The sequence below is a fragment of the Taudactylus pleione genome, unplaced genomic scaffold, assembly GCF_031769625.1.
Source record: "Taudactylus pleione unplaced genomic scaffold, aTauple2 ptg000157l, whole genome shotgun sequence".
Classification (NCBI taxonomy): Eukaryota; Metazoa; Chordata; class Amphibia; order Anura; family Myobatrachidae; genus Taudactylus; species Taudactylus pleione.
The window spans coordinates 6,511,364-6,538,210 of record NW_028284559.1 but is presented as its reverse complement, the minus strand read 5'-3'; the positions used below and the strand labels follow the sequence as shown (position 1 = coordinate 6,538,210).

Below are 26,847 nucleotides of genomic sequence, written 5' to 3'. Positions count from 1 at the left end.
CGTAGGGACCATTCAGTGGACCAGGTTCTACTCATGGGTCCCGTTGGGTGATTCTCCAGACTTGACAGGGTTGCTCAGCAACGCTCTAGTCTCCGTTCCTGTTCTGTACGAAAACAGCCATCCCTATCCATTAGTGGAGGCTTTTCGTTCTTCTCCTCCAGGTCCACTCCTTGGTCCTTCCGGATTGGGCTCTTTGGGACAACGGTTGCGAATTGGCTGGGCTGTGGTGCCATGACATTGCTTTCCGGCTCCTGGGCAATCAGGTCACCGTCCACACCGGTTCGCCTGTTCGATGGGCTTGAGCTCCAAGCCATCGTTCTAGCTCCGTTGGGGGTCCTGTCCATCCTCACCAGCTGGCATGTCGCAGTCAGTTGGACAACGACCTGGCGATTGCATACGTAGGTCTTCCGGCAGGCAGAAGAGCGTGGTGGCAATACCGAAGTCTTACCGGGGCAAAGACCTTGTTCCATCTCTCTCACATTGGACAGTGGACTTCTTCAGCAGAACAACAAGTTCTCCCAAAGCAGTGGTCTCTATCTCTCTTTCCATGGGTCTTCCTACCGTTCGGGAGTGGCATGGCTATCTAATGGCCTTTCTGCACGTTTGCAAAGCTACACGGTTTGGTATGGGATCCGGGTATCCGCTGGCTTCTGCAAGTTGCTGCCTTGTCTGTCCCGTGGAATTTTTCATCCAGAGCATATATTTCTGTTGTCCACACTGTTCCCTCAGGTTTCCAGGGGCATTGAGGCTTCCCGAGTGAGGGTGCTCTGAGTGGCTTCAGGCTGGCTACGCTGGTCAGGATATGCGGACATTCTCCCAAAGTCGGTAGGTCTGGGATGGCGCTTTTAATTTCCTCCAGACCGTCTGTAGCTAGGCTTGTTTCTACCGGGACACTTCCTTGGTTGTTTTTCGCATCTGGCCTTCTGTGGCTGAGAGCGAGGAAGCTACAGGTTTTGTTCTCTCGTGGTCAGTACTAGGCTGTAAGCCCGGACTCGATTTTCCATCTAGCGCTTCCCTCCAGAGTTTGGAAACTCTACCTCTTAGGGTGTAACCGTTACAAGTTTTCGCCTCTCACGTCTCTTGGCCTACCTACTGGAGGATTTGGAGGCTGTTTGACAGCTTTGTTTCGTGACTTTACAGGCTATGGCCCTGTCATTTTCTTTCCAGCGGCGTTTGGCTCTTCTTCCGCGGATCCAACCCGGTTTTTACAAGGTGTGCTGCGTATTTTGCCACCATTTCGTCCACAGATGGAGCCGGGGAATCTTATTATAATCTTATCGGCTCTCACTCAGGCTCCATTGGAGTCGTTGTGTTCAATGGCAGCTGGTCTTCCTTAGGGCTTTTTGCCTTCCCTCGGCATAGTTCCGTGTTTAGGGTTGGCAAGCTGCCTTTTCTTGTCTTCCACAATAATTGTGTAGTTTTCGGTACAGGTTTTACGTTCCAGCTGCCGTTTGTTTCGGCCCTGTATTTACACCTGGATGATGTTCTTCCTCCTGAGGTGAATTCCCGGGATTGGGATGATCTGGCTCTGCTAGTGGGCTCAGCTCTGCAGTTTTCCTTGGATAAGGTGTTTTGGGATGCTGGGCTGTTCTCAGCAGGTTTTTTCTGATGCGCATGTCCATGGTTGGCTGACTACTCAGCAGACCCTTGCGCATTGGATCGACTCAGTCATCATTGAAGCCTAGTCTGGTGCAGAGCAACTGCCACCAGACCGGGTGCCAGCTCCTTCCGCTAGGGCGGCGGCGCTCTTATGGGCAGCACGTCGCGGGACTTCATCAGCACAGCTCCGTTGTGCAGCTATCTGGTCCCCTGTCCGCACGATTGCTCATTTTTCCGTTTTTTTGTTTTTTTTTCGGCCTCCTGCGGCACCCACTTTGGGTGTACAGTTCTCTGCTCAGGCAGCCTGAGCGTTCCTTCCCCTGGGGGGAGCCTTTGGTACGTCCCATTGTCCAGTGTTCCCCAGCCTTGCTGCAAGAGACAATAGGATTTTTGGTCAACTTACTGTTGAATCCTTTTCTCTTAAGCAGGCTGGGGAACACTGCGATCCCTTCCTCACACTCAGTGCTGCAAGGCTTTTTGTTCTTGACCGACCTTTTTTTTTTTTTCCCCTACTGGTGTGTTTGGTTGTTTCCTGCTATTCCTCTCCAGACTCTCTTAAAGAAGAATTGGAATTGTTGGATTGCAGGGGGGAGGAGTTTAGGATTTAAAGCTACATTTCATTAAGTGCCAGCTCCAGCCCCGACCTACAATCCCCATTGTCCAGTGTTCCCCAGCCTGCTAAAGAGAAAAGGATTCAACGGTAAGTTGACCAAAAATCCTGTTATCTTACCTGAAGTTCAGCTATTCACTGGTGCTTCTCCTTTTTTTTGGACACAAGTCACTGGAATAAAGAGACATCTGTTAATTGCTTTGGGATCCTCCCATGTTGTTAAAGTCAGGGCACTCATCCAATGCAAAAAAATTATTACAGCTTTTTCTGCTTTTAATAGCCAGGGAGTAATTGAGTTACCACTGAAGGCAGTACTAAAAAGTCAGATTCCACTGAGGGTACTCCATGATCTGACTCTTAACACACGGGAGTCCTAGACATACTCCAGATTTTGGACAGCAGAATTGTTCACTAAAATCACACCTATCTGCCTCGATCATGCACTAGTCTTCAGGCAGCCTGGGCTCCAGTCACAGTCTCGCGAGATTTGGCATCATAATCTCACGACACTGTGACTGCAGGAAAGCTCCTCGGCGGCTGCTGTAAGTAAAAAGCTGAGTTGCCAAGGACCGTAGCAAAGACAGCTAAATTCTGTGCTCCATTTTTTAAGTTATTGCCGGTGGCTGAGTACAGTATGTGGGGGCCCCCTATGTGTGGGGGCCTCGGGACGACCGCCCCATTCGCCCCCCCTATAATCCGCCCTGCCTGGCGGTCCTGGCCGTTCTCCCCCATGTGAGGTTACCCCAAACAGCCATCCTCCCCTCTCAGGGTATCCTACAAATATTGCAGTCTACTCCTGGGCCTCAGACTGTTACTCCCTATCAGGGGTTACCAATCTATATGCCGTCTCCTCCGATATCTCAACAGTCTGTCATTCCCTTCCAGGGATTTACGCAAGCTGGTCAACCACCTTTTGTGGATGTGTTCTCTAGTTCAATCCAGAGTTTGGCGGCCTCATCTATGGCCTTTCAGACCATTCTACAGAGTGAAAACCTCAGAAGGTGTCTAAACGCCCTGTTATGTCATCCCAATCTACGCAACTCTCAGACATGGACGCGTCTTCGGATGATGGGGAGATACCTGATGGGCCTGATTCGGATTCCCCTGTCCGAGAGGTGGAACCTAAATCATCTATTAATATGCCAGCATTGGTAAGGGCGGTTCGACCCATACTTGACATAGTGGATTACGTTCCAGCCCCTAAATCCAAATACCCGGATTTCAAACAGGCAAAAGTGACCTCGGCAGTTTTTCCTCTCTCTGACCAGTTGACAGACCACATGGCGGAGGCCTGGCAATCGCCTAGTAAGAGATTTCAGCTGCAAAAACTTTTAGCCTCAAGTTATCCATTTCCTGCAGTTCATTGCAAAAAGTGGGAATCACTGCCTGCGGTAGATTCTCATGTTACTCGCCTAATCAAGAGTGCTACACTGCCTATGCCTTCCATTTCATCCCTGAAAGATTCCATGGACAGGAAGGTGGAGACTTGCCTGAAATCGATTTATTCTCTCTCGGGGGCTGTGGCCCGTCCGTCCATGGATATCTCTTGGGTGGCTAAGGCCTTTGAGAGCTGGGCTAATGTGCTGGAGGATACTTTCCCTGAGGAGGCTCCTGAGGCTCAAAGATCTTTAGTGGGCCAAATGAGAGATGCAGCTGCATATATTGGTGAGGCGGCTTTGGATGCCAGTCGACTAACCTCCAGAGTCTCGGCTGCAGCCGTGTCTGCTCGCCGCTCTTTGTGGTTACCTTCCTGGAGGGCGGATGCTAATTCCAAAAAGGGCCTGGAGGCCTTGCCCTTCAATGGGGAGATTTTATTTGGGCCAGACCTGGACAAAATTGTAGACACCCTGGCAAAGTCTGTCAGCTTTTCTGCCATCGGCGGCTACGCCTTCAAAGGCTAGGACCTCCTGCATTTCGGTCTTTTCGTTCTCAAGGAAAGCTCAAAGGTCAGTCTTTCCCTAGGCAATCGGCAGCCAAGTCGACCTCTAAGCCTAAGAAACAGGCCTACTTCCAAGCCAGAGGATAAACCCTCAGCCTGATGGGACGGGCCTCTCTCTGGGGGATCCCAGGGTGGGAGGCCAACTTCTTCAGTTCGCCCAGTACTGGTACCAAACCAAGAACAAATACAAGTGCACAACTCCAAATTAACAGATTATATATAAATAAATAAATTTTGCAGTAAATACCATAGAGGTTTTTGACATAATCTTGGCCAAGGTTATGGGCCTGCCCACCATATCTGGGTAACCTCTTGTCGGGCAGGTCCCTAACAACATACTAGGTCTCAAATCTAGAGCACAGGTCACCCCCAAACTAGCCCAGCTAAACCACCCTAAGGCACCGCTCTAATAAGAAAAGTGAATAGTTAAGAGCAGCCGCTGGCGGCATATAAAGAATAAAAATAAAAAAGTGAAATACATATTGGATCCCGAACTGGGTTCTTCTGACAACAGATGCCTGTCTCCGGGGTTGTGGCATAGTGACTGGTCCGCACTCGCTTCAGGTCCGTTGAACAGCGGACGAAGCGATTCTCCCAATCAACATTCTGGAACTTTGGGCCGTGTACAGGGCCTTCCAGTTGTCGGGTCACGTTCTTCGGGGAAGAGCCATACAGTTTGTCTGACAATGCCAATTACCAATGGACTTCGAAGAAAGAGAGATAACAAAGGTAAATTCTTACCATATCTCTCATTATTTGGGGGAGTGGCAACATTATGGACATAAGAAGCTTTTTAGGTAATGGAGGTTGGGCCACCCCTCTGTGGACAAGTCGAGATTATGATTGGGTGGTGGAAAGGCGAGCATCCTGGATAGGATATGTACTAAAGCGTGGATTTTTAGACGTGGAGATATTGTCCATAGCTACCAATCAGATTCTAGCTATTATCTTCTATCTAGGTGCTAGATAAATGTTAAGTAGAATCTGATTGGTTGCTATGGGCAACATCTCCATTTCTAAAAATCCGCACTTTAGTAAATATAACCCTTGGTGTGGAAGAAGAACAACTATGTGTCATAGAATGAACAGATAAACAATGCAAATCAATTGTAACAACCAACCAATGTGAGTGTCCATCTGTGTTTTACATGCTCTGCTGCTAATCTCTGTATAAGAACCATTAAAGACTGAAACATTACTAAACAATGTATAGATTACAGTCTCTGCAAGCACTTAATCACGAAACCTATCTTGGCTGGCGATGAGTCTGCGGAGATAGCTAATCACGTTTCTTGGACTCCAGATGGTTTCTATATGAAAGAGATGAGTCTGAGCTGGATAGACCTAGGGGACAAATACACTGTTTTTCTCTGAATGTTAATAACTGTTCTTAGCAATAGGATGCAGGCTCAGGGTGTGCAGTTTAATGAACAAAAAAACAAATGTCCATTGTCTCCTCACAAACACGTGTTGCTGAAAGACCCCATCCCCATGATACTTACTTTTGCTGTTTCTGCTGCCTGTATCTGAGGAGGACAACCTGCTGCTATCATTTATTGTGTAACTACAACTGCTAGCATGTCCTCCCAGCCAGAGGAAGTTGGACAACTGCAAGCTGCCTAAAACTGCTCTACATGAAGACCAGTCTACAAACCTTTTCCCCTCATACAGCAGTATTCTCACAATGCTATCATATTTTATAGGATATTCCACTGACCATTTATGTGGAGCTCACATCTTAATTCCAGATATAAAGGTTATTGGCTGTGTGTGAGCAAATTGTTTAATTAATAGATTGTTTTGTGTAAAGTTGATAGGATGATTCTATGTGTGGGAACACATTTGATCAGTCCCCTACAGCCTTCTCTGCTGGGCTTCATACACTGTGAGGTCTCCATCTGTCAGGTAACTTAAACAACTTTCTTATTGATTTTTTCAGTGTATGATGTTGTACGGAACTACACAGCAGATTATGACAAAACGTTAATCTTTAACAAGATCCACCATGAGCTGAATCAGTTCTGCAGTTCACACACCTTGCAGGAAGTATATATAGAATTGTTTGGTGAGTATTATGAGTACATATTTCCATTATTTGAAGAAAAGTTATTTTTAATTTCTACCTGTCCCAGAAAAACATGCTTATATTGTCATATTGTCACGGTTTGCTTTATGACATCTTTGTATAGCCTATTCACGCACAGATGTGTCCTCATACACTGTGGCTTCAGTCTTTTATTTGCACAAATAAAACAACTGGAAGCGACAAAACTTTGCTAGATTTACCTGATCAATTTGATGTGCGATATTTGTACATCTGTGTGCAAATGTGTCTAATGCAGCAGCCGATGCTTTTTCACAAGCTAAGTTCCATTGTGCTTCATGTGTGACTTTGTATGTTTGTTAAAACTAATTCATGTGCGGTTAAAGTCGCAGCCTGGCATCTGTAGTACACTTTGAGTCGTGTTTTGCTGCGGTGCAGACAAGGCGCAGCATTTAAAGAAATAGTCTCTACGCTACACCTCTAGGAGTGGTTCAGTTGCAGCGGACACCTAGAACCTTAAGGTGTATTGAGGCTAGGTGTATGAGGACACATCTGTATAATACTTTTTTTTTTAAATAATTCTCAAATCATAGAAAGTTTATTAAAGTTATCAATGCAGTTGGTTTTAGTTATCCTGTAATGTCCCCTCTAATGTATTTGGATTTCTCAAAGCCAATAAAGCAATCACTACTACTTTATAAAACTTTATTAAGTACCTTTCCCAATGTTTGTCTATATAGATCAAATAGATGAGAACCTAAAACTATCACTACAGATGGAGCTGAATTTCATGGCTCCAGGACTCACCATACAAGTAAGTCCTGTTTTTCAAAATGTTCCATAATATTTATGAGTCAAAATTCGGTAAATGGTGACACTGACTTCTATTTGTCTTCAAGGCAGTACGCGTTACAAAGCCAAAGATTCCAGAAGCTATTCGAAGAAACTTTGAGCTAATGTAAGTGACATAGATGTACTGGAGAGCTTTTCTGACCATAGTGGTGTTAGGACAGAACAAAAGAACTTGTGCAGTTGTCTGTCGTATACAACTTAGAGCAGGGGCCCTAAAGTTTATTTTCTCGAGTGCACGCAATTTAAAATATGCCACACAGCAGTGCCCCAATAGTAATAATAATAATAATAATATACCTCAGAGCAGTACTAACAATTCATTATATGTCACACAACTTTGCCCCCCCCTCTATATTAATTGCCACAGAGCAGTGTCCCCAATTCATAATATGCCACACAGCAGTGCACCACAATTCAAAATGTGCTACACAGCAGTGTCCCCAATTGGCTTATTCCAGACTGCAGACAGAGGCTGTGGAGTCATAACACATGTAAGATTGGCTAGTTGCAGATTGCAGACAGAGGCTGTGGAGTCATAACACATGTAAGATTGGCTAGTTGCAGATTGCAGACACAGGCTGTGGAGTCATAACACATGTAAGATTGGCTAGTTGCAGATTGCAGACAGAGGCTGTGGAGTCATAACATATGTAAGATTGGCTAGTTGCAGATTGCAGACAGAGGCTGTGGAGTCATAACACATGTAAGATTGGCTAGTTGCAGATTGCAGACAGAGGCTGTGGAGTCATAACACATGTAAGATTGGCTAGTTGCAGATTGCAGACAGAGGCTGTGGAGTCATAACACATGTAAGATTGGCTAGTTGCAGATTGCAGACACAGGCTGTGGAGTCATAACACATGTAAGATTGGCTAGTTGCAGATTGCAGACACAGGCTGTGGAGTCATAACACATGTAAGATTGGCTAGTTGCAGATTGCAGACAGAGGCTGTGGAGTCATAACACATGTAAGATTGGCTAGTTGCAGATTGCAGACAGAGGCTGTGGAGTCATAACACATGTAAGATTGGCTAGTTGCAGATTGCAGACACAGGCTGTGGAGTCATAACACATGTAAGATTGGCTAGTTGCAGATTGCAGACAGAGGCTGTGGAGTCATAACACATGTAAGATTGGCTAGTTGCAGATTGCAGACAGAGGCTGTGGAGTCATAACACATGTAAGATTGGCTAGTTGCAGATTGCAGACAGAGGCTGTGGAGTCATAACACATGTAAGATTGGCTAGTTGCAGATTGCAGACAGAGGCTGTGGAGTCATAACACATGTAAGATTGGCTAGTTGCAGATTGCAGACACAGGCTGTGGAGTCATAACACATGTAAGATTGGCTAGTTGCAGATTGCAGACAGAGGCTGTGGAGTCATAACATATGTAAGATTGGCTAGTTGCAGATTGCAGACAGAGGCTGTGGAGTCATAACACATGTAAGATTGGCTAGTTGCAGATTGCAGACAGAGGCTGTGGAGTCATAACACATGTAAGATTGGCTAGTTGCAGATTGCAGACAGAGGCTGTGGAGTCATAACACATGTAAGATTGGCTAGTTGCAGATTGCAGACACAGGCTGTGGAGTCATAACACATGTAAGATTGGCTAGTTGCAGATTGCAGACAGAGGCTGTGGAGTCATAACACATGTAAGATTGGCTAGTTGCAGATTGCAGACAGAGGCTGTGGAGTCATAACACATGTAAGATTGGCTAGTTGCAGATTGCAGACAGAGGCTGTGGAGTCATAACACATGTAAGATTGGCTAGTTGCAGATTGCAGACAGAGGCTGTGGAGTCATAACACATGTAAGATTGGCTAGTTGCAGATTGCAGACACAGGCTGTGGAGTCATAACACATGTAAGATTGGCTAGTTGCAGATTGCAGACAGAGGCTGTGGAGTCATAACACATGTAAGATTGGCTAGTTGCAGATTGCAGACAGAGGCTGTGGAGTCATAACACATGTAAGATTGGCTAGTTGCAGATTGCAGACAGAGGCTGTGGAGTCATAACACATGTAAGATTGGCTAGTTGCAGATTGCAGACAGAGGCTGTGGAGTCATAACACATGTAAGATTGGCTAGTTGCAGATTGCAGACAGAGGCTGTGGAGTCATAACACATGTAAGATTGGCTAGTTGCAGATTGCAGACACAGGCTGTGGAGTCATAACACATGTAAGATTGGCTAGTTGCAGATTGCAGACAGAGGCTGTGGAGTCATAACACATGTAAGATTGGCTAGTTGCAGATTGCAGACAGAGGCTGTGGAGTCATAACACATGTAAGATTGGCTAGTTGCAGATTGCAGACACAGGCTGTGGAGTCATAACACATGTAAGATTGGCTAGTTGCAGATTGCAGACAGAGGCTGTGGAGTCGTGCTGACTACTGAGATTCTGTAATGTCCACAGATGGTGGGAAATTTGGATCAACCCTGGATGAGGTCCAAGTCCAACCCCGCCCCCCCCCCCCCCCCCTCCCCAATGTCTCCCCAGGGTACAGTAGTTAGTGCAGCACATACTTGCTCTAGTCCTTGGCCCAAATGTCTCTTATCCAGAGCTCTGTGTGGTATGCTGGGTGTTTTCCGCAGTTCAGCTCAAGGAGTGCTAGAACACTGAGGCCAGATTGCAGCAGAGCTATAGTTTACAAGCCCCTGATTTAGAGGGACTTCTGTTATGGCGTAGTTTCTCTGTTTAGTGATATTATTTGTCAGCTACTGAGTAGAAGTGAATTTCATCATGCTGTGAAATTTTGGGAGTTTCAAATGACATGAAATAGGTGAGAATCTAAAACATTTCCAGAGAGGTGTTATAGCCAAAATCTGCTGAGGCTCTATCTATGCAGTAGTTTTCAACTAAAGTTTTTTTTCTCCTATTGTGTTACTTACCATCCTCTAGGATGCACTGTAGCTGGTAGATTCTAGTAAAAAACCTGCTACCCTGATTATGCTGTGACCATGTTTAGATAATGACATACATTAAATATGTGGAAAACCATTGTGAAGTATAACCTACTATAGTCTTCCCAAGCTTCTGGCAGACCACTGTGAACATATCTGTCTATTTTATTTTCTTAATAGGGAGGGTGAGAAGACCAAGCTCTTGATTGCTGCACAGAGACAAAAAGTGGTGGAGAAGGAAGCCGAGACTGAGAGGAAAAAAGCTGTAATAGGTAAGTGAGTCTTACAATACAGCAAGAAGAGAACACAAACACCATGTTACATTGGGGAATCCAGTCAGCAGCTTATTACTCCAGCAAACACCTTGCTGGTTTTTGCTCACAAAAAGCAAAAAATATGGTAGTTGCTCAATCAGCTTAATGATATACTACAGGTGCTTGTGTAAAAATATTCTACGTGACTTAAGTGGTGATGCCATGAGAAAGGTCCAGCCAGAACAACCCCGGGTCCCCACTCCAAAACGCTCACCCCAAAATAATTATTGCTACATAGTAGTAGCACCCACTCTGGGTCATATAATTAGAAATTGGTGTACTGCATGATAACAGTACATGTATGAGCTGAGAGCTAACTTACCTTGGAGGTACCCCAAAAAACCTCCACATGGCACTATAAGGATCATCTTAATGCTGACTCCCTTCATGCCTCCAAACTGCAAGCAAAAAATATGGTAGTTGCTCAATCAGCTTTATGATATACTACAGGTGCTTGTAAAGGGCGGGGTTTACACTGAACTACAGAAAAAAAGGAATTTGCCCCCCCAGCACATTGCTGCTAAATCAAAAATACTTGAATCCTACATGATAATAGAAATTCAGAGGTATTGGTTACATACATTTGCAAATATATGAATAAGCGCTGGGCCGACATCAAGGCTCCTCTATACCAGCGTCCCTAACATTAAGGGGTTCACGTCCGAGAAGCAAGGCACCCCAAAAAATCCAGCCAAGGACCATCCCCAGGGCATCACACGAAAAGGGGAAAAAAGGTGATAGTGAAGTGTAAAGGATAGATGTGTAAAGATAAATCAATAAGTGTTAATGAAATGTAAAAGAATTAAAATGACATAAATAATATACAAACGATTAGAGAAGTGATAAAATATTCTATGTGAATTAAGTGGTGATGCCATGAGAAAGGTCCAGCCAGAACAAACTCGGGTTTTTGCTCACACCTTTTATGGAGTAAGAAGAAAGAGGGAGCAAGGTTATCCTGCCCTGGCAACCTGCATTGTAGTAGCACAAGAGGTTACAATGCAACCTTGCAGCTAATTGAATCTACCCAGTGTAAAAGGAAAAAAAAACAGGCAATAAAAATCCTACAAAGGAGAGTAAACGGGCGGAAATATCCAAATGCATTTAAGGAACAATTGTTCAGGCTTTTTTCTTTATTTTTCATATTTTAATTACATCACAGAAACAGAAGGAAAAGTCTGGATACAGAAAAGTGTGCATGCACAACCCCTTATTTTATTTGTTTTTATTATATTTTTAGGAAACAGCAATAAAAAGAATATTGAAGGGAGGGATAGGTTTAGTAGACAGGTGCAATGTCAAACATAGGTTATAATAAAAATAATAACACTTATAACAATTGTAGCATACTACATGCAGGCACTAATCATGTGGTTACCTAGATAGTAATGAAGTAAAAGAAAGCCAAAAAAATGAGGCATGTGAGTCCCCACAGAATAATCCATTTTCTCATACTAACAGATGTCCACATGGTAAATGTTGGATCTTTAGGGGTAAATAAGCAAAAGGTCAACATACATCAAGTAATACAAAGTAGTTTTGTGACTTTACTGGTGTTGGAGAAGTTTGTCTCAATCATTTAGTTCAGTACTATAGACACATCATTTATACCAAATGGCCAATGGCTTGGATTTTGAAAAAGAATATGTAAGGCTTATAGTTTCCATTTCATAATTATAATGTGATTGTGCTATCATTTTTGGTAAAGGTGGGTGTGGAGATGTTCTATGGCAGTAGTGTCTTTATTTGCAATAACAATATGTCCAGCCACATATTCATTGTATGAACGGAATGTTGTAGGGAATGTATGGAGAACGGCCGTGGCAGAATAGATTGTAGTACTAAATCCTGTAACTTCTTTAATTAGATTAATGTTTTTAATCTGTGGGCAGTTCCAGAAAATGTGAAATAACTCATCTGCAGAGCTGAAAGTTTTCCAACAGCGCTTAGATTGAATTGGCCAAATTTAGCTCAGTTTGCTGACTATTGGACATGTACTGCACTGTGAATAATTTTCATCAGCATTTCTATATAATTTATACATTTGGAAACACAGTGGCTAATCTATATAATAAGTGAGAAGGTCTGTCTGTCCTTTATGAACGCCCACAGTTTTGTATCTAGCCCCACCAAATTTGGCAGGGTGGTGTAATTTGACCAGGGTTAGGTTTTTGCCTAGGTTTGAACTTCGTCAGGGCCACGCACTGTCACACAATCCCTAAAAATGGGGGAACTCTTAAATTAAACAGGTTCTGGGGTTGAGGGGCTGGCTCCATACACACACTGTCACAGTGCCTGGCAGGCTCATGAGCAGCTCAGCACTCTTTACATTCAGACTGTGGCAGACAGCATAATAAATCAACAATATTTGATACTGGCAAAGCTTAGCATGCATAGATTACAAACAGCAGAGGAGATCGCAGCCACACAGTGCCACTGCGGGCAGACCCCTTTTTCTCTGGGAACAGAACTTCAGTCCCGACGTTCCTCCCCTGATGGCAGCCCTGCTAAACATGGTCTTCATTGTTGGTCTGCAGAGTGATTTTAGGGGATGACTCGGCTGCGGACGTAGTGACAGGGATCACGCAGATTACTGATTGGGAATCTACGCATGCGCCTGACCCGTATTGTGCATGTGCAGTACGGGTCTGCGATCCCACATGCAGTCCTGCAGCAGACTGTCAGTGATTGACAGTCTGCTGCGATTTCTGGACGGGGAGGGGGTGGTGACAGCCTTGGTTTCCCAAAACGGAGGCGTGTCGCCGCCATTGGGGGGGGAAGTGGAGAGGCCAGGATCTCAGTCAGCTGATGCAGTTTTCCTGGCCTCTTTTACTCATCTGTGGCGGCTGGCTTCTGTAACCCCATGGTCACTCAGCCGGCCAATGGGATCGCAGATGATCTGATACTGCATCCTTGGACGCAGCTCGGATCAGTAATTGCGTGCAGGAGGTGGGACGACTTCTGCATGACCATATTACAGCTATCGCAGCTGCTAAAATGTTAGGAGCTGTGTTAGCATATCCGTCCGCAGATGAATCACCCCCTCTGTTCTGCAGTGATTTTGGAGCTATACTGATTTCTGTTCTGTAGTGCAGTCTGCTCCTGATATACCCCATTCCAAATGGTATGAGAATACACTTGCCTGCACTGTTATTTACTCCTAATTTTAATAGTTATCCAGGCTATAGGCGATCACAATGTAAAACAATTGAAGGCTGCAAGTGTACTTCAGGGTTCAGTCTTCAACCCAGGCAACGCCGGGTATCCCAGCTAGTTTTTTTTTATTTAATAAGTTGTTTTTATTGAAGCATTGTTCATAATAAACAAAAGCACAGACGTTGTTTCAGAGAGTAATAATCTCAACAGAAATACAAAAATTAATTGACTGAACAATACAGTACATTATACAATTCCCAGCTAGTTTTAAATATTCCATCTCACTTTTTTTCCAATTTATCTTGTGACATAAATTTTTTTTGGTTGTTTGGGTGACAGGATAAACCTGTTCCAAAAAGTGATTCCGCCTTTGGTTGTTTAGGAGCTAAGATTAACGATAAATTAGGAGAAGGGTAGAAGTTGAGTGTCTCATGGTAATTATAAAATATTCCATGTAGGAATTTGAAATTTATGTTGAATTTGAGAAAAAGGCATTGCTTTACAATCAACTATATCAGTGGTTCGCAAACTCGGTCCTCAGGACCCCACACAGGTCACCCAGCAGGTGCACAGGTGTAGTCATTACTCACTGACACATTTTAAAAGGTCCACAGGTGGAACTAATTATTTTACTTGTGAGTCTGTGAGGAGACCTGGAAAACATGCACGGTTTGGGGTGCTGAGTACCAAGTTTGAGAACCTATGTAATACATTTAGTATAGACAATTTGTTTTCTTGATCAAATTCAAGTTTCAAATGAATTTGGGTAGGCTATTCAAAGATAAGATGGTAGTTAGTAATATTATGTCAACAATGTCAGCATTCTGAATGTCAACCTAATGACTACATCACGCTGTAACAGCCTTCACTTTTCTGGGAAGGCTTTCCACTAGATTTCAGAAAATGGCTGTGGGCATTTGCATCCATTCAACCACAAGAGCATTAGTCAGGTCGGCACTGATATTGGGATGTTGTAAGGCCTGGCTCACAGTCAGCATTCCAATTCATCCCAAAGCTGTTGGGTAGGGGGAACTGTGCAGGCCACACTAGACTAAGCAAACCTTTTTTGATAAGTTTTCTTTGCATAAGGGACCAGTGTCATGCTAAAACAGGAAAGGGGTATACAGCTAGAGCACAGGTTCTCAAACTCTGTCTTCAGGACCCCAAACAGTGCATGTTTTTCATGTCTCTTCCCAGAATCACAAGTGAAATAAATAGTTCCACCAGTGTCGGTGAGTAATGAATACACCTATGCACCAGCTGGGTGACCTGGAAAAAAAATAACTGTGTGGGGTCCTGAGGACCGAGTTTGAGAACCATTGAGCTAGAGGAACTTTGCCTAAATTTCACAAATTATGGCCACCATGGTACACATCTCACTATGGTCAAAGGGGTAGCGCATGCTTGCCAACTCTCCCTCATTGTGAGGGAGACTCCCTGAAATAGCAGCTATCTCCCTGTCTCCCTGAAGAGTCTACCAATCTCCCTCATTTCACCTTACCCCCATTATGACACTTATATAAACGAAAAAACAGAGATATATACATTCAAATGGGATCATTAGTACAATTTCCCTGCATTGGTTATAAGGCACAATGATCCCTATGGCTACATGCATTTTCTGAGAAGTATCAGTGTGTTTTCATCAACAAGTAGATCTTACTAACTGCTTTGGGGCTCATTTACATGTGGATGTAAATCAATTTTGTGACACACCTCTCAGATGTAGCAGGACACGCCCACTTTACCACCACGCTCATAGGTGGTGCTTTCATAATCTCCCTGAAATGCTTTTTCAAAAGTAGGCAAGTATGGGGTAGCGCCTTCTCACCGGCTAACACTAATTGATTTGGGGAGGCTGACAGCACTTGCTATTGTATTACATTACTTGCTGCCACACTGTTTTAAAATTTTGTTTAATACTATGTCTCTATAATGTAATTGTATGCTGTAGCATTGCAATTTACTGTCACTGGAACTAAATGGCTCAGTCCAAACCATGAAATGTAGTCCTAACACACAGTCTCATTCAGACCCGCTCGCGAGCGCAGGACGCTCGCAAGCGGGTCGATGGTATCCAAATGCGCATGACGGAGGCTGCTCCGTCGCGTATGCGCGAGACCCGGCGAGCGACGGGGAAGCCATTGCTCGGGGTCTCGCACCAAAGGGGGCGTGCTGTCGATGGTGAGTGACAGCACGCCCCCTTTGGTGGGCGTGCCGGGGCGTGGCTGCCCAGACGGAGGCGTTCCCATGGGAACGCCTACCGTCTGGGTCCGGCCCCACTGACATCACTAGTGATGTCAGTGGGAGTGATTTTGGCTCTGATAGAGCCAAAATCACTCCAGGGCTTGCGGCAGCGAGACCCTACCGCAGGGTCTCGTCGCAAGCACGATGGTCGCGATGGTCTTGACCATCGCGACCATCATCATGGACGCACCAAAAAAAACCAAAAAACTCCCTGATTCAGAGCGGGCGCTCGTTCAGAGCGTCCAGCTCTGAATCAGGCCCACAGATTCTTCCATCAGACTGTCAGATGGTAAAACGTGAATCTTTGCTACAGAGAGCATATTTTCACTGCTCCAGTGTCCAATGGCAATGTGCTTTACACTTACCGATGTTTGGCATTAAGGGGGATATGTTTCAAAGCTTAGAGAGAGGTAAAGTACCCACCAATCAGCTCCTAACTGTCATTTTTTTCAAACTGTGGGGTGGGGGGATGTAATAAGGAGAGAGAGCAGGACCAACCAATCAGTTCTTTTACAGTGTTTGAAAAATGACAGGAGCTGATTGGTTGGTACTTTATTTCTCACATCTTTCTCCAAGGCTTAGTACATCTACCCCACAGCCTGTAAAATGGAAATTAGCAGCTGATTGGTTTGTATTTTAAGCTCTCTCCAAGGTTCCAAATCATGAAGCTCCTGATGAACAGTTCTTAAACTATCATTGTCTCCAGAAGCTGTTTGTACCGTGGTTACTTGTAGTTGGTGTTGCAAGCAAGGACAAATGATTATTACAAACCTACTTGTTGGAAACATAACACAGTACCATGTTGAAAGTCACTGAGCACTTCTGCACGACCCATTCTCTTGCTTTATGCATTACTTGAAGATTGCATGGCTGTATGCTTGGTTTGTAGCAATGGGTGCGGCTGCCTTAGCCAAACAGGCAAATCAGAAGGGGTCTCCACATATTTTGTCCATGTTTTGGAGCTTATTTAGCAAAATATGTAGCACTACCTGGTGCAACACCAGGAAGTGCTACTTGGATTTACTGCTAAATCATTTTAATGTGCATCTACTATATACAAGGCACTTGCTGTATTTACTATTCTGTCTACACCCATCTGCCACTGCAGTGACTCAGTCCAATGCAAATCATTTTTTGTGCTATTTATGTCGAAGCATTATTGTCAGATGATGCACTGCTGAAAAAACTGACTTGTTGCTCAGAGCTGATTACCTATACAATTTGCAGATTGTGATGTTTAATTCTTAATTGACAGAGGCAGAAAAAGTGGCACAAGTGGCCAAAATCCATGACCAACAGAAAGTCATGGAGAAAGAGACAGAGAGACGTATATCTGAGATTGAAGGTCAGTATTGTCACTTATTTTTATGTTTTCACCCCTATTTAAAGACTGATAATGAGGTCAAGAACCATGCAATAAAGTGAGAGAAGATAACCTAAATGGAAGCGGTATGGTAAGTCAAGCAGAAAGCTACCATCACTTATCCGCTTTATGTAGGGTCTCCGCACCAGTGGCGGATTTCCTACTAGCAAATGCCGGTAAGCGTGGGGTGACAGAGCTGTAATACTTGTCAGGAGCCACCACCCCTGGGGATGGATGACAGCACACCTGAACTTCGGTTGAGCTCTTCTCTACAGTGAGCAGTATGACCTCTCCCTGTCTGCAAAGGGACAGTCTGCAAACTACTTGCCACTTTCCAAGTGTATTCAAACACTGTTGAATTCACTTGTATAGTGGTAAGTAGTTAGCAGACTGTCCCTTGCTTCCAGCATGAGTTAGTCAGTGTCCTTGCAGACAGAGAGAATGCAAATAGAGCAGCCAGCGTGGTAAGTATTATGGGTGAAATGGGTAATGGTAGGTGGGGGAACCTGTCATCCTGTGCGTGTCCCTTATACCTGTGCTAACCCAAGGTGTCCAAACTGTCACCCCTACCCAGTCTCTCCTACCATCATCATCCCCATCACCTCCTTAGCTGCCATATGTCACTACTGCTACTCCTACCCAGTCCCTCCCACCACTACCACCATCACCCCCAGGTGCCACTTGTCCCTCCTACTACTATCACCGTCTACCACCACTCCTAGCTGCATATGTCACTACTACTACTCCTCCTACCTAGCCCATCCTACCACCATCAGCACTGCCATCCCCCTCAGCGGCCATGTGTCACTATTATCCCTAACAAGTCCATTCTACTACTACCGCCATCACTCCCACCACCTCCCCCAGCTGCCATGTGTCTCTAGTACAACCCCTACCCAGCCCATATTACTATTACCAATGTCACCCCCACAGCTGCCATGTTTTCATACTACTACTAACCAGTCCTTACTACTACTACTACTACCACCATCATCTCCCACAGCTGCCATGTGTCACTACTACTACTCCTACACAGTCCCTTCTACTACTACCACCATCACCCCCACTACCTCCACCAGCTGCCATGTGTCCCTAGTACTACTCCTACCCAGCCCATATTACTATTACCACCATCACCCCCACTAACTCCACCAGCTGCCATGTGTCCCTAGTACTACAACTACCCAGCCCATATTACTATTACCACCATCACCTCCACAGCTGCCAATTTTTCATACTACTACCCAGTCCCTACTACTACTACCACCACCATCACCTCCACCCCCTCCCACAGCGGCCATGTGTCACTACTACTACCACAGTCACCCTCACCACTCCTACAGCTGCCATGTACATGCAGAGCTGCCTGTCTCTGCTGCTGGTTAGCTCTGTACCGTGACCATGCAGGCTGAGGTATGTTGTGAAGGAAGAGAGGATGGGGGGCAGTTAATAATGTGCATTTTCCATGCATTCAACCAATATTTATTATACACTGACTTATTTGTGTTTTGGCTTCAGATTCAGCTTACCTTGCCCGGGAGAGAGCCAGAGCTGATGCCGAATATTACACTGCTCACAAGTTTGCAGAGTCTAATAAGGTGCGTACAGGAGTACATTAGGTGATGACATTCCTATGTGACTACTTCATCCACATCCCTGGTTAATGTTTAATTGAAAAGTTAACTACTTATTTTACATATGAATGTGGTAAATAAAACGGTAACTGCAAACAATGCGACAAGTCAGAAACGCTCCGTGGGTTTCTTCCCGAAGATAATCTTTGAGCAGCCGCTAATCGCAGCTCCGGCCCCTCTACATCCTTGCACCTTCCCCAGTGCCTGCCGTGCTGCGGACCAGGCATTCCCCATCTGGCGGCTGCAGAGAGGAGCAGCCGCTGGGGAAATGTAAATAAAGCAGCCCTCAGCATGCAAAGTCGCGATGTTTCGATCACCGATTGTCCCATATTTTGATGATCAATATTTAAAAAATCGGTATTAATGCTATGTGTTTTAAAAAAAAAAAAAAAGTTTTTTTTTTTTTTTTTTATAAAATCATGTTGGATAATTTATAAATGGATGTTCTTGACCTAATTCAATCTGAGCAGTTATTGTAAAACATATTAGGCAGTTCGGTGATTAATGCATGCTTTCTAATTGCATAAATAGTTTCATAAGTTCAGAATTTGCACCAGTAATTTAAATCTTCCTGAAGATGGAACCCTACATAAAGGTACCTGTTAGATGCCCTGTGGGCACACCATCATAGCACATGAAGTCACGCTGAGGGGGTGGAACTGCCAGCAGCGCTGGGAAGAAAGCAATTCCCGGAGCATCCTCAGGATGCTTCGGGATTGTACAGGCTGCAGTGTGCATGCCTGGAGCGCCCAGAGAATGCCCCGAGCTGCACTGCAGCAGCGATTCTGGCTCAGGGTGCCATTCCAGACACCCTGCTAGCAGATGTAGGTAACGTATGGCAGCTACAGTGCTGCCCACAGGGCTGTACGCTCTGTGCGGTGGCACCACATTCCTAGTTACGGGTATAGGGCAGGGACCTACTATACACATTTATGTACTAAGGGAGGTCTACAAATGTGCAATTGTCTTTTGAAGTATTCACATTCATAGTCAAATGAAGTTGGCTTCTTTTAATTTGACCTCTCACACATTCCCTTGCAGTTAAAGTTGACACCACAGTATCTGGAACTCATGAAGTATCAGGCTATATCAGCGAATAATAAGATCTATTTTGGAAGTGACATCCCTAGTATGTTTTTGGATTCCCCCTCTGTCAAAGTGCCACTCATGCAGCAAGATGCACGCCTGGCAGACAGCAAAGATAACTCTCAGAAGAAAAGGGACAGGAAAGTATGAAGATCTGAGAAATGAACATTAAGTGCAGCCTCCTGGACCTGAAGCAGAAGCTGTGGGGGTGTATCCCAAACAAGCACAAGAGGTTTCTGGAGAGCAACCATAAAGCATTAACTGCCACTCAATATGCTCCTCCTCTTTCCCTTCCCTTTTTTTGTTTTTCTTTAGAAGTTCCCTCAGGCCTTTTGATTTGTGCTTCCAGTAATTTGTTAATTTTCCAATAGAGAAACCTGAACTTCAGCATACTTGATCGTGGATGTAGATGAAGCCAGCATGATGAAACCTGTTGCTCTGTGCTGAGTTCCGTGAGCAGCTTCATTGTAAGCAGGCACTGGCTCTTGTCCTTAAACACTCTGTTTTATAACGTGCGTCTTCGGGGATCCAGAGATTCATTGTCAAAGGCTCCCTGCTATTGCTGCATACATAGGGGATAAAGAAATACTGTTTTCTGTTAGTTAAAAAAGACAGCATTGAAATGTAACCAGATGGATTAGAAGCCTAAATTGTTGCACAATACCACTGCACTACATTGATATATTCATCTCTTCAGAGATTATGCGACTGAAACAACTTCTCTCTGAAAAAAAACATAAACCAGGTGATGCAACCCTAGATCTTAACCAATGACTTATATGTGATGTCTGCCAGAAAGATCACATGGACGGACTTTTCTTATTGCAAACTGGCCTAACCTTATTTGGAACATTGTGAAAGGCTTCTGGAGTCAACTTCTCTGGAGCCGCTTTTCTAAACGGAAGAGCAGCAAAAGATTCTGGTCACTGCTTATTGTTTGGCCATAAATCTAGAATTATCTTGAATGTTTTTCTTCTGTTTATCGTCCTCTGCATAATAAGAAGAGAATCCGAATTCTTACCTGCTCCAAGTGTTCTACAAACCTTTTGGTGCTTGTCCCACAGTAAATCGCCTCTTTACCTATATTGATTTATGACATTTCTTCTATGTCCAGCCTACTTTGTCGTTGTTAATCTGTACTTTCGTTCACTCTAAAAGAAATACAGAAACACTTACTTTTTCCAAAAAGAGTAATAGCAGTTATTTGACAAATCATGTCATCATGGTACTAGTTATACTACATTATATGCAGCATAGAGTTATCATTTAGAGCAGAGATGTGGAACCTCAAGCCCGGGGGCCGTATAAGGCCCGCGGAACCATTTGGTCTGGCCCTCTGAGTTATTTTCTGCTAGTCTCATCTGGCTAGCAGGGTGCATAGAATGGCACCCTGCAGCCAGAATCTATGCAGCAGTGTTGCCTGGAGTGTCCTTAGGAGGCTTCAGAAGGTCAGTCCGCTGCCCTTACAGCTCCCCGGATCATCCTCACGATGCTCTGGGTATTGCTGTAATCATCGGTGATTGTGGCCCCGCCCTGTGTGACATCACACAGAGGGGACATGGCCTGCAAAAAAAATGACCCTTGGCAGAAAAGATGTTCCCCACCCCTGATTTAGAGGGTCCCTCTTGCTGATGTATATTTTTGTGCCTGAGAGGATTAATTACAGATATGGTGGGGTTGCCTTGGGATTTGTGTTTGAAAATGCTGGATTTTTACAAAATTATTATTAGTCTTTTCATCACTAATCTTTTGATAAACTATTTAGACCAGGATTAAATACACAATGATGGAATTGCTGGTATACAGCTTCAAAAGAGGGCAGTACAAGCTCTCTTCCGTGAATTTTAAATATTATAATAGATTACAGTTGTATTACATTACTGAGGAAGAACTACTAACAGTATTATGCAAACATAAGTAACAGTTTGATTTATCAGAGGACATCAATACCTGCCTCTAATGCTCTCTGAGCAGTGAATGTAATCCTTATAGCATTTATACTTCTAACTTACTGTCCTTTACCGGTCATATGAAAAACACACTGGTTATGACTGTGGCTGGGTGGAGGGAGAATAAATACAAGTACACATCCTCTTTTGTTAATTTCCTGTATACATGTGATAGACAAAGTAAACCCATGATTTCAAAATTGTTCACAAGGGGTAGGCAACCTGTGGCACTCCAGCTTCTGTGGAACTATATATCCCAGCATGCCCTGCCACAGTTTTAACATGCCCTAACAGCAAAACTGGGGCAGGGAATTTTGTATATGTAGTTCCAACAGCAACTAGAGTGCCACAAGTTGCCCACTCCTGGTATATACAAATATAATGATTGCTACATGTGGGGTATTAATTGGTGCATTTATCTTGACATGTTCGATGCTTTTGTGTACATTACTTTGATAAAGATCACCTCACTCTATCACCATAGGTGCAGACAGTCACTTCTCCAGTATCACTAGTGATAAATCCATACAGAAGTGTTGTTACATTGCAAGCTCTGGATATTTTCAGAGTGCTAGGGTGTTCGTTAACTATTTGTTGATCTGTGACAGTCACACTGCATTAAACTTTTGTTCATTTAATTAACCGATAAATTCACCCCAATGCACACCTTATATCAATCCATGTACTGGCGGCACTCCTAGGGCTTCCATATGCATTAAATCATACTGCAGACAGGCAGATTTTGATCAAACGTTTCAATTCTTTATTAGAACTTTCATCAGGGATACATGGGACAAAGTCCTATGAGTGTCGCCTGTACATGGTTTGAAAAATCATTTTCCTTACCTTCTGTTTGCTTGATTTATCATGGTCTCCGGTGACCCTAGCAGTGGCACATCACACTCCTGTGTTCTGCAACTGCTCGCCTGTTTCATACAGTCAGTACTGTCTATGTCCCTACGCAAACTTCCTATTAAATGTAAAAGTTAAGTGAGGTATGAATAGCATCTTTGCCTGTTTGAAAAAAGCAAGTGTTGATAATGCCAGCATGGCATGGAACTGTAAAACCATTCAGGGAACTCGGTGGAAGCAGCAAACGGCACATTTACACCTTCCTAAAACTAAATCTTTATGGTGGAATTTCTCATGATGATATTCTTATCCATATTACGATTGTATTACATATGTGATCATGTTTCTTTAAACATGTTTTCGAATACATGGTATTGCCTTAAATGGCTGGTGTCACAGCATTACTTGTTTCCAAACAGCTGGCTGCAATATCCGCTGCCTGCCTTGCCATAGATGTCCCACAGCGTCTGTTTCCAGTATGTGCCACAATTTTTTTTTTTACAGTTCTATGACATTTATGTATTGGGAAGGATATTTATATGCAACCAATATTTTTGGACTTAGAAAATAAAGTAATTATTTTGTTACCCAACATGGAGTCTTTTCCTGTAATCAAACATTTCATATGGAGTGTAGTTAATTTTTGTTGGAGTATTTTTTTATTTGATTTTTAATTAGTTTAAATATTTATTTATTTAAATATTTATGCCACCTTTGTAGAGCAGGGCACCTAAAGTAAGCATACAGTTCTAGAGCTGCTTTATTAGGCTCGAGTGTAGGAACACCAAACAGCATCACAAGAGTAAGGAAGTGAAGGATTAGGAGTGAACTGGCTATTAACAAAATTTTTACACCAGCAGAGGGTAGCATAGAGTTAGCCAACATACTACACTGCTTCCTCTTAGTAACAAACCCACTACTGGGCCTGCGTACAATGGGCAAATGCAAACCCAGTGTGAGTAACAGCTGTGGTTATCCCAAAATTCAGGAGAGATTGACAGTCTTACTCAAATTTGAAAGACTCATTTGCAACATGCCTCTCCTGTTGGACAGTGGTCTCAGACTTTGCACTCTAGCCCCACCAGGAGAAGTGATACACAGAGATGCAGGCATCCCAGACCATGATAAACCTCAAAAGAAAATGGTCTTGAATCCCAGGTACATATGTGTTCTCATTCAGGAGTCCCAAAAGAGGCACGACGTGACTGCTGATGCCATCGCTCCTAACAAATCGCAGGGATGGGCTCCTGTCCCTGCATGTTTATATTAATACATTCTGCTGATAAGAAATTACAATTATCGGGTCTAAGACCCAATAATTGATAAATATCTGCCTTCATACCTAGGGGCCAATTCATCATCATTTCTAAAATAGTAATTTGCACTTACATTAGTAAAATACAAGTATCGGGACTATTTATTACATCGGTACTGCAGGAGATATTACTGATCTCTCCTGCTTACCGTTCAGCCCCACTGCTACCTGCAGTCCCCAACACAAGTATGAGGCTCTTCATTCATCAAACTCCAAACACTGAAAGTGTATTATAGCAGTTCATGCTGTTTATATGAAGACCTGTGATCTCACTAAATTGCTGCCTCTATTGTCTAATATTAGTACCCCCAACACTTTTACCCTTTCCAGTAATCTGGTCGGCCCATAAAAATTATTGGCCCCTGACAATTTTTTTTATCATGGTCCACCTATCCTTGAGAGATGAGTTGAGATAGAATAGAATTAAGAACAGTAATAAAAGACATTGGGCCTCACTAGTTGGAAGTAAATCCAGATCATCTTGAAAAAAAAACATGTTTTGCTAAGGGGAGAGAGCAAATTTGCTTCCATATGAGTAACCACATGCACTTTCCCCACCTTTATGTGGTCGATTCAATTAGGCATAAATGGCTTGCAGCTGTAAGTGTGGCTGTATGCCACACTTGCAATACCTCCAGACTCGCTGAATTTTGTTTGCAGCCCCGTAGGGCTTCGTACAAAAATCAACAACTCCGGTGCGAGATTGGAGGGCAAATTGCTGTGCCCCTCTTGTGTCGAACTGAATTGATCCCTATGGGGCATATTCAATTAGGTGCAAGAATAGCAAAAATTCTGCACCTGCGGGTTATTCCTGAAGGTGGAGGATTTTTGCTTTTCAATTAGGTGCAGGGTTTTTATTTATTGAACGCCGGGTGTTTTTTTTATTTTGCGCACCTCCAGAGCACGACCAATTTTTCCTAAAATCATATTTTTAGGAAAAATGGTTGGGAAATGCTCTGGGACCCCGACGGCACCCCTCCTAATGACTAACCACTTGCCTGGCATGATGGCAATTTTCCGACCACACCAGGCAGTTCTCTATCTGCTCTGGTTGCAAAATTTCGACCAGTCAGATAAACATGAGGGACCTTCTGGTCCCTCTGCTTGCCTGTACCCCTCTCCCCCTGTGTCTTCTGTGCTGCCAATCACTGCTGATCGGTCAGTAAAGCAGGACCACCCACCCAGCAAGCTGTCTTTTCCCCAGTGCTGGGGACCCGGTCTCCTGCAGTAGCTGTGTGTGTAAGTATGTTGTGTCAGTGTATGTAAGTGTGTGTGTGCCCCCACCGGTGGCAGCTGCAGGGAGAACTACATCTCCCAGCAGCCCCCTTGCCTCCCTGTACCCCCCTCGACTCCCAGCATCCCCTCCCTAGTGCAAGTGGGAGGGGAAAATGATCAGGAGCCGTGGAGACCAAAGGACTGGTAAGTAGGGTTTTTTTTATTTTTCTTGCACCATGGGGTTTTCAGTGCTGAAAATCCTGCTTGCATTTTTTAAAATTGAATACTGCGGGTATCGGGAGCACGCATACCCACAGTATTCCACAACTGGGCGCAAGGGCTCTGTGAGTTTTTGCGGAGAAAACCTTGTTCCCGATTGTATATGTTCCTATGTGTCAGTTATTCTCACACCTATTTGATTCAAAGCTGATCTTGGCAGAGCCCTCTTTTCCTTCTGTTTCATATAAATGTAAGTAATTTCTTTGTGTCATGATCCCTTTAATGTACAGTGCAATGTAATATGTTGCCGCTTTATAAATAAAGGATGAAAATAATAAGTTTAGATGGGACCAGGTTACAGCTGAAGTATTGTCTTTTCAGTATTCAACCACTAGATGTCACACTTTTTGCATATGTATTTACAGTATGTAATAGAATTATTCATATATGGGAAGAACCCCTGCCTGAATAGTTCTGATAAGTGATGTTTCCAAAAATAAGTACTGCAGATAAGTCTCCCAAGGAGTTAATATTAAAGAGCAGCATAATTCCTGGAGTGTATATATAGATATATATATACACTTTCATTCAGGTACCCAATAAATATGCAGACAATACTGCACATAACTTTATTTTATGTTATCAGTGTTTATCTCATATGTAGCTCCATTAGTACATCTTAACAAGACTGTAGCAGGATCTCATAATTATATCAACAGAGCAGCTGAAAAGGAAGTGACTCGCCAGTCCGTTAACCTTCTAAAAAAAAAAGCATTTATTAAAAAAAAAAAATTCTACTTAATTTATGCTCACAAAATACATAACAAATTCAGCTCATCTGAAATTTTGACCCCAAAAAAAGCACAGGTAGTGTACTCCAAATAGTACAGCTTCTGAACGCCGGCAAAGAAAATTCACAGAACAAGATCTAAAATTAATTTACCAGTTGGAGAACATTTTGGCATCACAGAGACTTTTCCACAGGTGCGAGCATCACTAAATTTAGCTACTAAATTTAAAGCAGTAAAATAGATTTGCCTTTTTACAAATTGCCGCTTTAAATCAAGCGGCTACATTACCCTAATATCTCCCTCATCTCCCAGACTATTACATACTAACCAATAAATGTTAATCTAAATTTATTTTAAAATGTTATCAATTTATCTGACAACAAGCAATTTATCATTTTAATTACTGAAGAAAAACATCCGTGGTTAGTCCTAGGATGCCAGTTATGTCATATAAAGGGGTAAGAAAAGAGATATTAAGACAAGAGATTGGTACATGTTAGATAATCACTGATGCAAAAAACAATTCTCTGCAACAATTAGGTTAGTTACAGTCAGGTGCATAAATATTGGGACATTGACAGAATTTTCATATTTTGGCCTCTATTCACCACCACAATGGCTTTGAAATGAAACAAACAAGATGTGCTTTAACTGCAGACTTTCAGATTTAATTTGAGGGTAATTACATCCAAATCAGGTGAACGGTGTAGGAATTACAACGGTTTCTATATGTGCCTCCCACTTTTTAAGG

The 26,847-nt window shown here is 43.5% G+C and overlaps 1 protein-coding gene across 1 annotated transcript in view; it reads left to right on the top strand.

Moving 5' to 3' along the window:
• ERLIN1 (ER lipid raft associated 1) overlaps positions 1-23,147 on the top strand; it is a 52,286-nt gene extending 29,139 nt beyond the window's left edge. The window contains exons 6-12 of the mRNA XM_088474978.1: positions 6,088-6,213; positions 6,933-7,006; positions 7,092-7,150; positions 10,136-10,227; positions 16,928-17,017; positions 18,554-18,633; positions 19,711-23,147. Of these exons, the coding sequence (XP_088331104.1) occupies positions 6,088-6,213; positions 6,933-7,006; positions 7,092-7,150; positions 10,136-10,227; positions 16,928-17,017; positions 18,554-18,633; positions 19,711-19,905 (716 nt within the window). The 3' untranslated portion in view covers positions 19,906-23,147. The remainder of the gene's footprint in view (positions 1-6,087; positions 6,214-6,932; positions 7,007-7,091; positions 7,151-10,135; positions 10,228-16,927; positions 17,018-18,553; positions 18,634-19,710) is intronic.
• The last annotated feature ends 3,700 nt before the right edge of the window (positions 23,148-26,847 follow it).